The 15,898-nt window shown below is 46.9% G+C and overlaps 1 protein-coding gene across 4 annotated transcripts in view; it reads right to left on the bottom strand.

Moving 5' to 3' along the window:
• Window positions 1-15,898, bottom strand: part of trmt2b (tRNA methyltransferase 2 homolog B) — a 130,926-nt gene that overhangs the window by 107,529 nt on the left and 7,499 nt on the right. For 2 of the 4 annotated variants that reach the window (XM_072505047.1, XM_072505048.1), the window contains exons 2-4: window positions 11,646-11,879; window positions 2,345-2,399; window positions 82-189 (exon numbers count right to left, since the gene is read on the bottom strand). In XM_072505047.1, the coding sequence (XP_072361148.1) occupies window positions 82-189; window positions 2,345-2,399; window positions 11,646-11,875 (393 nt within the window). In that variant the 5' untranslated portion in view covers window positions 11,876-11,879. Of the gene's footprint in view, window positions 1-81; window positions 190-2,344; window positions 2,400-11,645; window positions 11,880-15,898 lie in introns of those variants that run through there. The other 2 variants (XM_072505049.1, XM_072505050.1) reach the window with 2 other exon arrangements.

Raw genomic sequence — 15,898 nt, forward strand, 5'->3', positions numbered from 1 at the left:
TACTAATGCTCTCTTATGGCATGGTAGCTGACGGAAAACCCTCTCTCATCTCCAGCCCTGTCCAAGCTGCTGGATACTGACCGAGGGGAGAGTTGAATGCAGAGGGCAACAGAGGCCATCAGTCCCAGAGCAATTGGTGATTCTGGTGGTGAGAAGCTGAAGGGTCCTCTTCTGAGCTTCATATTTAACCTAGAAGGAAGGAGAATGCTCATGTTGACACAGTAACTTTCAAGCACTCAGGACAGTCTATAGAAGTTCAAAGAAACATGGCAGTCACATTGCAAAATCACATGACCAGATTGGAGTTAAGCCTCTTTCAATTCCAATGAATACAATAGAATCAAAGACAGTAGCCAAACCCCTAAACGATATAAACAGAGCAGGTGGCACAGTGGTTAGCACTGCTGCCTCACAGCACCAGGGATCAATTCCGACCTTGGCTGCCTGTGCGTGTTCTACCCATGCATGGTTTCCTTCTCCAGTCCAAAGATGTGCAGATTAGGTGGATTGGCCATACTAAATTACCCCTTAGTGTCTAAAGGTTAGGTGGGGTTACAGGGACAGGGTGGGGGAATGGGGCTAGGTAGGGTGCTCTTTCGGAGGGTCGGCGCAGACCCAATGGGCTAAATGGCCTCTTTCTGCACTATGGCTTCTATGAAAAAAAGAGGACGGATTTCAGTGCATTATCAAACTATATGTGAGGTCCCCTACTAGGCAGTCAATGCTCCATTTGATCTTGTTCACAGAGCTGGCCAAAGCCTCCTGGGGAGTAATTCGACCTGAAGCAATGGCAACATCAGGGTCTACTCAAAATCCTGTGAATGGCACTTAGGATGCACCATTCTTATGAAACTTACATAGCAAGTGTACCTTTATAGCTTTCCCTTGAATGCATCAATGCTACTCATCTTAACTACACCACATGGTTGCAAATTCTTACATTTGTAAGGAGGTAAAGAGGTTTCTCCTGAATTTCCGACAGGGTTTATTAGTGACTGTATTATATTGATAGCCTCTAGTTTTAGTCTCACCTGGAGATGGAAAAATCTTTTCCATCTCAGCACTATTAAGCCCTTTCAAGATTTTAAAGACATTCAAGTCATCCCTATCGCCTTCTCTTCTTAAGATAAAATCATCCCAGTCTGTTCAGTTTTTTATCCTATAGTTAAAAGGTGGCCCACAGCAAGACTTGGGTGTTCAGGACACAACCCTAAATTTGGGGATGACACAAATCTCAGAACTGCAAGGAGGATAGCGATAGACTTCAAGAGGATACATGCACGTCGGTGGAACGGGTAGTACGGGGCAGATGAAATTTCATTCAGAGACGTGTGAAGTGGTACTCTCAACAGGTAGAACGAGAATACGGGGGAAAAGCAGAAAAGCTTTATAGGAATGGCTCCAGTAAGAGATATTTCAGTTACATGGTCATGTTGGCAAATGAGGCTGTTCTCCTTAGAACAGTACGAAGTCTTACAACACCAGGTTAAAGTACAACAGGTTTGTTTCGATGTGACATCGAAACAAACCTGTAGGACTTTAACCTGGTGTTGTAAGACTTCGTACTGTGCTCACCCCAGTCCAACGCCGGCATCTCCACATCACTCCTTAGAACAGGTTAAGAGGAGATTTGATAGAGGTGTTCAAAATCACGAGGGATTTGGATTGAGTAGGTAGGGTGAAGCTGTCCCCATTGGCAGAATGGTGGAGAATGATAGGACATAGATTTAAGCTGAACGGTAAAAGGACCAAAGGTGACATGGGGAAAATCCTCTTTACACAGCGAGTAATCTGGAATGCACTGGCCTGAGTGTAGTGGAGACCCATTAAATCATAGCTTTCAAAACAGAATTTGATCGTTATCTGAAGAAAATATATTTGTCGACCAGGGAAATGGCAGGCGAGCGAGATAAGCCAAATTGCTCTGAGAGAGACCCAGCACAGATACGAAAGGACTTGTGTTTATGACCTTTCTATGATTCTAATATCAGGGAAGGTCCCACCCAGATGGTGAATAGATTCTGCAATGGCCGTGCACATGAGCATTATCGGTTTGCATTGAAATAATTTAATGATGTAAAATAAAACTGTATTAAATTTTACAGTCCTGACCAAATGGACTGTGATCTTCTACCCTTCCCTGCATGTACCATTAAATGGAAGATGTGTAAATTTGCCAGTCACATGAAGGGAGATTGCTGCAAGGAGTGGGTGTCAGAGACAGGGTTTACTGTAGCTGAAATTCATCAGGATCTGGTACAATTTTAAGCCTGCTGTTTCAACTTTCGTGGCCTTACCCGTCCCACGAATGTGATTATGTGGACGTTTCAGCCCCTTCACAAACCTGCAGCTGCTCCTCATAGTTCATTCGCCAGAGTGGGGTCACAGCATCAGCCAGCCTGAGACAGAAAGAGTAAAGGTAGTGAGAAAGAAAAGAAAGGCCAAAACAGGGTCAATTTGAACCTCGGCTGCTCATCAGGAACCTGACAGGATCTCGTGTAAAGCTGGCTTTACAGCCCATTCGGTTTTATGGTCTACTGAAGCGACCAGAGAATAAACTGGGCTAAGTGCAAATTCAGTTTCCCACGCAATCCAGTCGGTTTCCACCTGGCGAGTTTAGTTACCATTACATCCAAAAGTTTTTGGGCAAAAAAAAAAAAAGACCAAATAATCTGCATGGAAGACAGTACAACAACCCAATACGCTGGGAAGCTAGTTATCTTCAGAATAACTCCCAACAGCACCCAAATGAAAAGCACAATTGCGTCTAGAGGGAATTATAAATGAAGATTAAATTTAAGTAACTGCCTCATTCATGCAACATAGTGGTTAGCACAGTTGCTTCACAGCTCCAGGGTCCCAGCTTCGATTCCCAGCTGGGGCACTGTCTGTGCGGAGTCTGCACGTTCTCCCCATGTCTGCGTGGGTTTCCTACGGGTGCTCCGGTTTACTCTCACAGTCCAAAGATGGGCGGGTTAGATGGATTGGCCACGTTAAATTGCCCTTGATGTCCAAAAAATGTTAAGTGGGGGTTACGGGGCTAGGGTAGGTACATGGGCTTCAGTAGGGTGCGCTTTGTAAAGGCAGGTGCAGATTCGATGGGCCAAATGGCCTCCTTCTGCACTGTAAATTCTATGATTCTACCAATCCTGTGAATGTGCACCATTTACTGCTGTCTGATGGCAGTAATTTATTGCTCAGTAGAATCACTTCCACACAGATACTATTACATTTTTCTGTGATTCTGCTAAATAGGAATTGCTAGAGTCATGTGAGAGTACTTTTAAGACATGGATGTTTAAGCAATGTACCTTTAAGAAAATAGTGACGTCAGAGAGTGGGTGGGGCTGAGCTCAGGTCAGCCATTTTGCAGTTTAGTTTTGAAGTTTGAAAAAGCAGCTTGAGTGTGTCGGTGTGTTTCCAGAGAGCTGCAGTTGCAGTTTGAAAAGAGCTTGGGGAATGTCTGTGTTTGCAGGGAGCTGGATCTCTGCCATAAAATACCATCTCTGGATCATTTGGGTGATTTAAACTTATAATAGAGAAGCCTTTAACCTGATGTGATTTTGTTTAAAGGTGTTAAGTCTCTTGGAAGTTTGAAGGAACATTTTAAGGAATTATTCAATGTTGCAATATTTTCTGAGTTATCTTTGAAGTAAGGGGTGTTAAGAGATCCAATGTTTATTTAAGATGTTCAGTTGAGTTCATGGAAGAAACAGTGTTTTGTGTTTAAAAACCCACGTGTCCATAATTGTAATCCCACACCTAGGGAAAAAGCCGTGTGCTAGGAAAAGCAACAAATCCATTAAAGGGAGAGGTTGGTTGAACTCCATGATACATTTTGGGGTTCTGAAAACGCCTCGCCCATAATACTTGGGGGCTCGAGGGGGATAAAAGTCTATCTATTGGATTGGCTTTTGTGAACTTAAAGACAGTAAGGATGAACAATGGCTCTTTCAGAGGCTCAGAAGTTTTTGGGGGTGGAGAATGTCACACGTAGTACTTTACGGACAGAAACGAAAAGCAGACGGTTAGATTTGGCAAGAACATTGCAGTTAACATTACCTGACAAAATGCGAAAAGATGAGGTAATTATGGCGGTGGCTAAGCATTTAAAGTTCCCTGAGATATAGTTTGATTAATTGGAAATGGCAAAATATTCAGTTGCAAATTAAACAAATGGAACACGAGAAAGAATTAAAGCGGCTTGAATACGAGAGTGAAAGAGGAAAAAGAAAAAGAGAGAGAGAGGAAAAAGAAAAAGAGAGAGAGAGGAAAAAGAAAAAGAGAGAGAGAGGAAAAAGAAAGAGAAAGAGAGAGTGAGGAAAAAGAAAAGGAGAGAGAAGAAAGGAGAAAAGAATTCATAGCCCGACCAGAACAAAAGTGAAAAGAAAGGGAGATACAGATCAGGGAAAAAGATAAAGAGAGGGAGTTTGAACTTCAGAAAATGGCCATGAAACATGACAATCAGTTAAAATTGGCAGACCTAAAGGGAAGCGTGCAGTTGGATCATAGTGATGAGGATAGTGAGAAAGAGCGTCATAGATTCCCACCAAGCCTTTGACTAATTAAATATGTCCAAGCATTGCCAAGGTTTGACGAGAAGGAAGTGGAAACCTTTTTCATTTCACTTGAGAAGGTAGCTAAACAAATGAAATGGCCACAGGACATGTGGGTGTTACTAATTCAAACAAAGCTGGTAGGAAAGCTAGTGAAGTGTTTGCATCACTACTGGAGGAGGTATCTGGGATGTATGAGGAGGTGAAGAAATCCATCTTAAGTGCATATGAGCTAGTGCCTGAAGCTTACAGACACAGGTTTAGAAATTTAAGGAAATAATTTGGTCAAACATACATGGAGTTTGAAAGGCTCAGAGTAATTGTGATAGGTGGACAAGGGCTTTGAAAATAGACCAAACGTATGAAGCTCTCAGAGAAATTATACTTTTGGAGGAGTTTAAAAATTCAATTCCTGATGTAGTGAGAACTCATGTGGAAGAACAAAGGGTTAAAACTGCGAGATTAGCAGCGGAAATGGCAGGTGATTATGAATTAGTTCATAAATCGAAGATTGGTTTCTGACATCCGTTTCAGCCGGTGAGGGATAGAAACTGGGGACATGAGAAATACTCAAGTGGTAAAGGTAAACTGATGGGAGACAATGAAGAGAGTGGACCTCAGATTAAAAAAGAAATCCAGGAGGGTGGAAAAGAAATGAAAAGTTTCATATGTTTTCACTGTAATAAACTAGGCCATGTAAAGTTGGTGGTTGAAGAAAAGTACTGGGAAGGCTGATGTGGTAAAACAGAATAAGATAGTGGGGTTTGTTAGAGTGGTAAAGGAAAGCCCAAGGGAAGCGAAGGAGGTGCAAACGATTGTACAGCCTGTTCAAGAAGTAATTGTTAAGAAGGTGCCAGATGTCTTTAAAGAATTTACTTGTGTGGGTAAAGTTTACTCATGTGTATCAGGAGGAGCAGGTAAAGAAGTCACAATTTTAAGAAATACAGGGGCTAGTCAATCTTTAATGGTAAGAGATGAGGAATTATGTAGTTTGGGAAGAATGTTGCCAGAAAAGGTGGTGATATGTGGAATTCAGGGTGAGAGGAGTAGCGTTCCATTATATAAGGTAAGGTTGGAAAGTCCAGTCAAGAGTGGTGAAGTGGTAGTAGGAGTAATAGATAAACTATCTTGTCCAGGAATACAGTTTATCTTGGGTAATGATATAGCTGGATCGCAGGTGGGAGTGATGCCTACTGTGGTTGATAAGCCAGTGGAAAATCAGTCAACTGAAGTGTTGAAGGACAAATATCCTGGGATTTTTCCGGATTGTGTAGTAACAAGGTCGCAAAGTCACAGGTTAAGACAAGAGGAGAAATCAAAGAGTGAAGGATGAAGTTGAAGTGCAATTATCAGAAAAGATTTTTGATCAGATGGTTGAAAAAGAACAAGAACAGGTGGAGGATGAGGCGGATATTTTTAGTTCAGGAAAACTGGCGGAGTTACAACAGAATGATGTAGAAATAAAACTGATATATCAGAAAGCACATACGGAAGAGGAATCTGAGAGTATACCAGAGTGTTATTACTATAAAAATGATGTCTTGATGAGCAAATGGAGACCTGTACATATGCAGGCGAATGAAAAGTGGGCAGAAGTTCATCAAGTAGTATTGCCGGTAGGGTATAGAAAAGAGGTGTTGCGAGTTGTACATGAGGTACCAGTGGGAGGTCATTTGGGAATAAGGAAAACTCAAGCTAAAATCCAGAAACATTTTTATTGGCCTGGGCTACATAAAGATGTAGTTAGATTTTGTCAATCATGTCACACATGTCAAGTGACAGGGAAACCTCAAGCAATGATAAAACCAGCACCCTTAATACCCATTCCAGCATTTGAGGAACCTTTTACAAGGGTCCTAGTCGATTATGTAGGACCGCTTCCTAAAACAAAAAGTGGGAATCAATATCTTTTGACTGTAATGGATGTTTCTACTAGGTTTCCAGAGGCCATTCCAGTATGTAATATTACAGCTAAAAGGATTGTGGAGGAGTTACTTAAATTCTTTACTAGATATGGACTAGCCACAGAAATTCAATTGAATCAAGGAACAAATTTTACTTCAAAGTTATTCAAAGAAGTTATGGATAGCTTAGGAATAAAACAATTTAAATCAACTGCGTACCATCCAGAATCACAGGGAGCGTTAGAAAGGTGGCATCAGACATTAAAGACAATGTTGAGGGCGTATTGTCAAGATTATCCACAGGATTGGGATAAAGTATTGTTTGCAATTAGGGATGCACCTAATGAGTCTACCAAATTTAGTCCTTTTGAACTAATTTTTGGTAATGAGGTAAGAGGACCACTTAAATTGATTGAGGAAAAATTGGTGGATGAGAAATCGGAAATTACACGATTGGATTAAGTGTCAAATTTTAGGGAACAATTAAATAGAGCAGGTGAATTGGCTAGACAACATTTGAAAGTTGCACAAAATGTAATGAAATGGGTAGCGGACAAGAAATCCAAAGTTCGTAGTTTTGCCAGTGGGGATAAAGTTTTAGTGTTACCAGTGGTAGGTGAACCTTTAAAAGGTAGGTTTTGTGGACCGTATCAGATTGAAAGGAAATTAAGTGAGGTGAATTATGTGGTAAAAACACCAGATAGAAGGAAGACTCACCGAGTGTGTCATGTGAATATGCTTAAAAGGTACTTTGAAAGGGAAGGAGAGAAAAAGGAGGTTTTAATGATTCTAACTCAAAGTGACAAACCAAATCCAGATGACTGTGAATTTGACATACCTCAAATTAAATTGGAAAATGAGGATATTTTTAAAAATTAGGATGAATTGTTCCTATCAAACAACATCCATATAGACTTAACCCTTTAAAATTGGCACAGGTTAACAGAGGGATTGAGAGTGTGCTGAAGAATAGCATAATTGAAGTGGGTTGCAGCCAATGGAGCTCACCCATAGTGATGGTACCTAAACCAGATGGTACCCAACGGTTGTGTGTGGACTACAGAAAGGTGAATGCAGTTACAAGAACGGACTCTTATCCTATCCCACGTTTGGAGGATTGCACTGAGAAATTGGGACAATCTGCTTTTATTTCCAACTTCCAGACATGGAAAGAACATTTAAACCATCGTATGGAGTTCTTTCATCGACTTCAGGTGGAGGGTTTGGTGATGAACCTAGCCGAAAGTGAATTTGGAGAAGCCCGAATCACTTTCCTTGAGTTTCTGATACCCTCAAGACAAAGGGAGGCAATGCGATCTCTTAACATGAATGAATTTGATCGAACAGCTGTGCAAAAGTTTTGTGGCATGATTACTCCACTGATGGAATTGCTGAAGAAATGTAAAAAAATTCAATGGACAGCGGACTTTCAACAGGCATTTGACTGCCTGAAAGCTGTGATCACCAATGCTCCTGTATTGGAGAGTTGCAAGGGACTCTGTGGTCAGATTGAACTAAATGATCTGATTCTGAAGAGAAATGCCGAGGAGCAGAGGAATGGATGGATCGTGCAGAGACTTTGTTCAAAGAGATTGTGAATCGAGAAGGATTTCAGTTGGAGGAAGAACAAAGAAAAATGGACTATATTATTATACCTGCTTGCGTGTGTTGTTTTTTTTTTTAAAAAACAAAAAGGTATATTTACTGTGTACATTTCTTAGTGGATGGTGAAAAAGTGAAAAATGAAACCATCTTGAAGTTGATGGGGTTTTTGTTCTGGGGGGGGGGAGGGAGGTGTCATGTGAGAGTACCTTTAAGACATGGATGTTTAAGCAATGTACCTTAAGAAAACAGTGATGTCAGAGAGTGGGTGGGGCTGAGCTGTAAGCCATTTTGCAGTTTAATTTTACAGTTTGAAAAAGCAGCTTGTGTGTGTCGGTGTGTTTCCAGAGAGCTGCAGCTGCAGTTTGAAAAGAGCTTGGGGAGTGTCTGTGTTTGCAGGGAGCTGGATATCTGCCATAAAAGACCATCTCTGGATCATTTGGGTGATTTAAACTTATAATAGAGAAGCCTTTAACCTGATGTGATTTTGTTTAAAGGTGTTAAGTCTCTTGGAAGTTTGAAGGAACATTTTAAGGAATTATTCACTGTTGCAATATTTTCTGAGTTATCTTTGAAGTAAGGGGTGTTAAGAGATCCAATGTTTATTTAAGATGTTCAGTTGAGTTCATGGAAGAAACAGTGTTTTGTGTTTAAAAACCCACGTGTCCATAATTGTAATCCCACACCTAGGGAAAAAGCCGTGTGCTCGGAAAAGCAACAAATCCATTAAAGGGAGAGGTTGGTTGAACTCCATGATACATTTTGGGGTTCTGAAAACACCTCACCCATAACACTAGGCATAAACAGATCAAAATCCATCTATTTGATGTTCTATCATATTGGTAGCTGCATAATTCAATGAAAATGGATTTGTTTACTTATTAATCTCGATCAATAGGGCGGCAAGGTGGCGCAGTGGGTAGCTCAGCTGCCTCACAGCACTGAGGGCCTGGGTACGATTCCATCCTTGGGTCAGTGTGGAGTTTGCACATTCTCCCCGTGTCTGCGTGGGCCTTACCCCCACAATCCAAAGATGTGCAGGGTAGGTGGATTGGCCATGCTAAATTGCCCCTTAATTGAAAAGAAAAGAATTGGGTAATCTAAATTTATAAAACAAAAAATAATTAAAAAATTTCATTAATCTCGATCAATTATTCAACAATAGACCCAGACTTGAGGCAGCGTTCTGTGGTGGGGAGCTTTGGGAACAATAGATACAATTCCCTGTCTTTCCCTGCACTTCTTTCTGCTTCTCCTATTTTACTTGGGGTTGCCACAATTCTGTTGATAACCTTTCTCCATCTCCCCCTGTAAGCCACCCACTCCTCTTCCAATATTGTGTGTTCAAGTCTCTCGCCATCTCACCTTTTTCTCCTTCTTCCTAACTGTCCCATGTCCATCAGGCGTCTCACCACATTTTCCCTCTCTTACTCCAAAATCACTCCAAAATGAACTACTCTTTTCAATGTTCCCACAATCTTCCCTGACCGTTTGATGTGCTGGTTCCTAATTTCATCCTTTCTTGTCACTCCAGATCTCATCAGTATCCACTCATTGTTCCTCTCGTCTCGGTGTTGCCCCAGTTTCTGCACTATATAGCGAGGAGCTCTCATAGCACTCTCATAGATTCGCTCTTTCAGTAATGCTTTTCTATCACATAAAACTCCATGTCACTCCTTCCGATTACTCCATCCAGAGTTATTCCACTGATTAATTTCCATACATCCCTCTTCTGCCACCACTGTTTCTCCAAGTTTTCACCCATAATCTTTACACCTTTACTCTGATCCTCTTTAGGCTCAAACTGACAGTCCACATATTGGGCCATTTGTTCTATTGATCTTATAACCCTTTCTTGCAGTACTTTTCTCCATTTACTCAGTCATTTTCTCATCACCTACACCATTCCGCTGCTACACTTAGTACAGGTCGCAAAGCAACCGGACTACGTCCCAAAACATTATTGTTTGAAATAAATCTATTTAGGCTCTCAGTGATACTTAGCTGTGGAATGTATTTACAGCTGAGGATTACAAATGAATGGCGATATAAGGAGTTAAGAGGCAATGTTACATTGGGAGGAGGATTGTGATACAATGGGGAGAATGAAAAGATGAGAAATCCAGTCCAGATGTGGTGTGGCTCCCTACCAGCCGAACAATGAGAGTCTCAGACTTCTAATCTGAGGATTACATAGATTACATAGAACATACAGTGCAGAAGGAGGCCATTCGGCCCATCGAGTCTGCACCGACCCACATTAATCCCTCACTTCCACCTTATCCCCGCAACCCAATAACCCCTCCCAACCCTTATGGACACTAAGGGCAATTTATCATGGCCAATCCACCTAACCTGCACGTCTTTGGACTGTGGGAGGAAACCGGAGCACCCGGAGGAAACCCACGCGGACACGGGGAGAACGTGCAAACTCCGCACAGACAGTGACCCAGCGGGGAATCGAACCTGGGACCCTGGCGCTGTGAAGCCACAGTGCTAATCACTTGTGCTACCGTGCTGCCATAAGCAGCACGGTAGCACAAGCCACCGATGCAGGCTTCAAGATCCTCCTCCGCTGTCGGAAGCAGCTCAATATGTTCAGCTGTTGTGAAGTGGTTTGCACCGAGTTATCTTCCTGAGCCCAGCTGTTACATCTTCTGTTTGAGCTACAGCCAGTTAGTTCAGATGGTCAGGGCGTGATGGTGATAACACCAAAGCCACAGGGGTTTTGTTGCAATTGGCAAAATGTTGCACCCTGTAATAACCTACACAGGACTCCTCAAGCTCATTTCCCAAGGCTCATTGGAACAATGTGCTCCCCTGCTGGGGGTGAGGTGGCCTACCCAGCAGTGGTATAAATGGTCGCCACTGTAGAGTTGATCAGAAAGGAAAGAGGACCCGGTGAGGTGTACCGGGCCTCGTGTAGGTAATGTTGTGTTGCTGAATAAAAAGACTTTTAAGAAGCTCGTCGGAATCCTCTCGCTTTACTAGATACCCCAAGGCCTTTCCGTCCTTTTTAAGGTCTTGTGCCTCAGTGGGTTGCGTCTTCGAGCCATAAAGCAGCTTTTCAGTTCAAAACGAAAGTAAAAGACAGACAGACAGCCCAGCTCCACCCACACACTGACATCACTGCAGCTATTTGATAAACACCCATTTCTTAAAGGTACATCCACCTGACAGTGGCAACAGGGGGGAAGACAGTGACACAGTAGCAATGTCAATAATCAAGAGCCCACACTAATGCCTGGAGAATATCAGATCAAATCCCACTACCACAGCTGGTGGAATTTAAATTCAATGAATAAATCTGGAATATAAAGTCCTGTTAACGCTGACTCCAAAACTCTTGGGGAAAATAAAAATCAGGTGGTGGTGAGATTCCGAAAAGGATTTTCCAATCCTGGGTGAATCATCTTAAGGAGGTGCTTTTTGCATTCCCATCAAGATGTGGGGCAAATCAATCCTGTCAGCATAAAAAAGGCCACGCCAGAGAGGGCAGACATCCAACAACGAGAAGGGTAGGACATGACCTGAGAGATGAAAATATTAAGTTGTTAATTGAGAAATACGTAAAGAGCATCACCTTTCTTCCCATGTTACGTTCGTGCTGGGAAACTTTGCAGTTTTGCCAGATTTTTGTTTTTTTGCCGGGTGCTTCCTCACATTTTCCTGTTTTGCTGCAGTGGTTGGGCCAAGGCTTTGTCCAAAGGTCACATTTGTACAGCATCTCTGGGAGGTGTGGAAACAAAAGAGCTGGCGACTGATCAGCTGGGGTACAATCCCTAACAGGCGACTTAGAGAAGCAGCTGCCATCACCCTATCGAGGAAGAGACAGATGATCAATGAGACGAAAGGGTCATAGAATCCCGACAGTGCAGGAGGCCATTCGGCCCATCAAGTCTGCACCGACCCTCTGAAAGAACACCCTATCCAGGTTGACTTCCCTGCCCACCCCATCGCCGCGACCTAACCTGCACATCTCTGGACACAAAGGGACAATTTAGCATGGCCAATGCATCTAACCTGCACATCTTTGAACTGTGGGAGGAAACCCACGCAGACACGGGGAGACAGTGCAAACTCCACATAGACAGTCACTCAAGGCCGGATTGAACCCAGGTTCCGGACACTGTGAGACAGCAGTGCTAACCAATGTGCCACCCCTTTATATATCAGAAGAAAGTTTCCTTGATCGAACATTGCCAAATTATTAAGCTACTTCGCTAGAGAATGAGAATCCCCGCACTTCTGGACGGCTAAGCGAGTATACTCAGCCAACAGCGAGGGCAATAAGCAGGAAAAACCCAGCCTTAAATTTTGGTTGGAGTTAAATTGGTTCATCTCAGTGGTGGGGGATTGCTGGCTCAGCAATCAATCACAATTTGCACATCACTGAGCTTTCACAAACACTAGGAGTTTCCTTTTTTGTTACAAACAGGCAATATTAAAGGCTTATGTATCCACGTGGCCAGCTAGGAATCAACATCAGGCGAAGGGGAAAACTCAATATTTGCTGTTGTTTTCTACATTTCAGCATTACACAATAAGAACCTAACACTCCTGATAATAATGCATGAAATTTGGTCTAGGTTCTTTCCCCCCCATAGTCAACCCACTGCCTAAACACAAGCTCGGAATCGTCCAAACATCATTTCCTGAATTATCTTATTCTGGCTCCTACAGCTTTCAAGCATGATCGTGACCTAGACTTTGGGCCCACATTGTCAACTGAAACTTTTAGCTTAATGAACAGAAGTCTTTTCCCCCCACTCCCTCCTATTCCCCCCCTCTCCGCAATCCTCCCTCCTATTCCCCCCCTCTGAAATCCTCCCTCCTATTCCCCCCACTCCTCTTCCCCCCCCCCCTCCGCAATCCTCCCTCCTATTTCCCCCCCATTCCTCACTCCTATTCCCCCCCCCACAATCCTCTCTCCTATTCCCCCCCACTCCTCACTCCTATTCCCCCCCTCCGCAATCCACCCTCCTATTCCCCTCCCCACACTCCTCCCACCTATTCCCCCCCTCCGCAATCCTCACTCCTATTCCCCCCACTCCTCACCCCTATCCACCCTCCACAATCCTCCCTCCTATTCCCCCCACTCCTCCCTATTCCCCCCATTCCTCCCTATTCCCCCTCCTCTCTCCTATTTCCCCCCTCCTCTCTCCTATTTCCCCCCTCCTCTCTCCTATTTCCCCCCTCCTCTCTCCTATTTCCCCCCTCCTCTCTCCTATTTCCCCCCTCCTCTCTCCTATTTCCCCCCTCCTCTCTCCTATTTCCCCCCCCTCTCTCCTACTTCCCCCCTCCTCTCTCTCCTATTTCCCCCCTCCTCTCTCTCCTATCCCCCCTCTCTCCTATCCCCCCCTCTCTCTCCGATCCCCCCCTCTCTCTCCTATCCCCCCCTCTCTCTCCTATCCCCCCTCTCGCTCCTATCCCCCCCTCTCGCTCCTATCCCCCCCTCTCGCTCCTATCCCCCCCTCTCGCTCCTATCCCCCCCTCTCGCTCCTATCCCCCCCTCTCGCTCCTATCCCCCCCTCTCGCTCCTATCCCCCCTCTCGCTCCTATCCCCCCCTCTCGCTCCGATCCCCCCCTCTCGCTCCTATCCCCCCCTCTCGCTCCTATCCCCCCCCTCTCGCTCCTATCCCCCCCCCCTCTCGCTCCTATCCCCCCCCCTCTCGCTCCTATCCCCCCCCTCTCGCTCCTATCCCCCCCACGCCTCTCTCCTATCCCCCCCACTCCTCTCTCCTATCCCCCCTCCCACTCCTCTCTCCTATCCCCCCTCCCACTCCTCTCTCCTATCCCCCCTCCCACTCCTCTCTCCTATCCCCCCCCCCACACTCCTCTCTCCTATCCCCCCCACTCCTCACTCCTATTCCCCCCCTCCGCAATCCACCCTCCTATTCCCCTCCCCACACTCCTCCCACCTATTCCCCCCCTCCGTAATCCTCACTCCTATTTCCCCCCACTCCTCACCCCTGTCCACCCTCCACAATCCTCCCTACTATTCCCCACACTCCTCCCTATTCCCCCCCATTCCTCCCTACTCCCCCCCATTCCTCCCTATTCCCCCCCCTCTCTCCGATTTCCCCCCTCCTCTCTCCGATTTCCCCCCTCCTCTCTCCTATTTCCCCCCTCCTCTCTCCTATTTCCCCCCTCCTCTCTCCTATTTCCCCCCTCCTCTCTCCTATTTCCCCCTCTCTCCTATTCCCCCCCTCTCTCTCCTATTTCCCCCTCTCTCTCCTATCCCCCCTCCTCTCTCTCCTATCCCCCCTCCTCTCTCTCCTATCCCCCCCTCTCGCTCCTATCCCCCCCTCTCGCTCCTATCCCCCCCCCTCTCGCTCCTATCCCCCCCTCTCGCTCCTATCCCCCCCCTTCGCTCCTATCCCCCCCTCTCGCTCCTATCCCCCCCCTCTCGCTCCTATCCCCCCCCCTCTCGCTCCTATCCCCCCCTCTCGCTCCTATCCCCCCACTTTCGCTCCTATCCCCCCACTTTCGCTCCTATCCCCCCCCACTCCTCTCTCCTATCCCCCCTCTCTCCTATCCCCCCCTCCTCTCCTATTCCCCCCTCCTCTCTCCTATTTCCCCCCCCTCCTCACTCCTACTCCCCCCCCTCCTCTCTCCTACTCCCCCCCATCCCTATCCCCCCCATCTCTCTCTCCTATCCCCCCTCCTCTCTCCTATCCCCCCTCCTCTCACTCCTATCCCCCCTCTCGCTCCTATCCCCCCCTCTCTCTCCTATCCCCCCTCTCTCTCCTATCCCCCCCTCTCGCTCCTATCCCCCCCTCTCGCTCCTATCCCCCCCTCTTCGCTCCTATCCCCCCCTCTCGCTCCTATCCCCCCCTCTCGCTCCTATCCCCCCCCTCTCGCTCCTATCCCCCCCTCTCGCTCCTATCCCCCCCCTCTCGCTCCTATCCCCCCCCTCTCGCTCCTATCCCCCCCCTCTCGCTCCTATCCCCCCCCTCTCGCTCCTATCCCCCCCCCCTCGCTCCTATCCCCCCCTCTCGCTCCTATCCCCCCCTCGCTCCTATCCCCCCCTCGCTCCTATCCCCCCTCTCTCCTATCCCCCCCACTCCTCTCTCCTACCCCCCCCCCACTCTCTCTCTCCTCTCCCCCACCCACTCTCCTCTCCCCCCCCACTCTCTCTCTCTCCCCCCTCCCACTCTCCTCTCTCCCCCCTCCCACTCTCCTCTCTCCCCCTCCCACTCTCCTCTCTCCCCCTCCCACTCTCCTCTCTCCCCCCTCCCACTCTCCTCTCTCCCCCCTCCCCACTCTCCTCTCTCTCCCTCCCACTCACCTCTCTCCCCCTCCCACTCACCTCTCTCCCCCCCACTCACCTCTCTCCCCCCCACTCCTCTCTCCCCCCCCCACTCCTCTATCCCCCCCCCCACTCCTCTACCCCCCCCCCCACTCCTCTCTCCCCCCCTCTTCCCCCCACTTCCTCTTTCCCCCCCCCCCCACTCCTCTTCTCCCCCCCCACTCCTCTCTCCCCCCCCACTCCTCTCTCCCCCCCCCACTCCTCTCTCTCCCCCCCCCCACTCCTCTCACTCTTCCCCCCCTCCCCACTCCTCTCTCCCCCCTCCCACTCCTCTCTCCCCCCCTCCCACTCCTCTCTCCCCCCCCCTCCCACTCCTCTCTCCCCCCCCTCCCACTCCTCTCTCCCCCCCCTCCCACTCCTCTCCCCCCCTCCCACTCCTCTCTCTCCCCCCCCTCCCACTCCTCTCTCCCCCCCCCTCCTCCTCTCCCCCCCCCCTCACTCCTCTCTCCCCCCCCTCTTCTCTCTCCCCCCTCTCTCTCTCTCCCCCCCCTCCTCTCTCTCTCCCCCCCCTCTCTCTCTCCCTC

This window comes from Scyliorhinus torazame, chromosome 5 (genome assembly GCF_047496885.1).
Source record: "Scyliorhinus torazame isolate Kashiwa2021f chromosome 5, sScyTor2.1, whole genome shotgun sequence".
Classification (NCBI taxonomy): domain Eukaryota; kingdom Metazoa; phylum Chordata; class Chondrichthyes; order Carcharhiniformes; family Scyliorhinidae; genus Scyliorhinus; species Scyliorhinus torazame.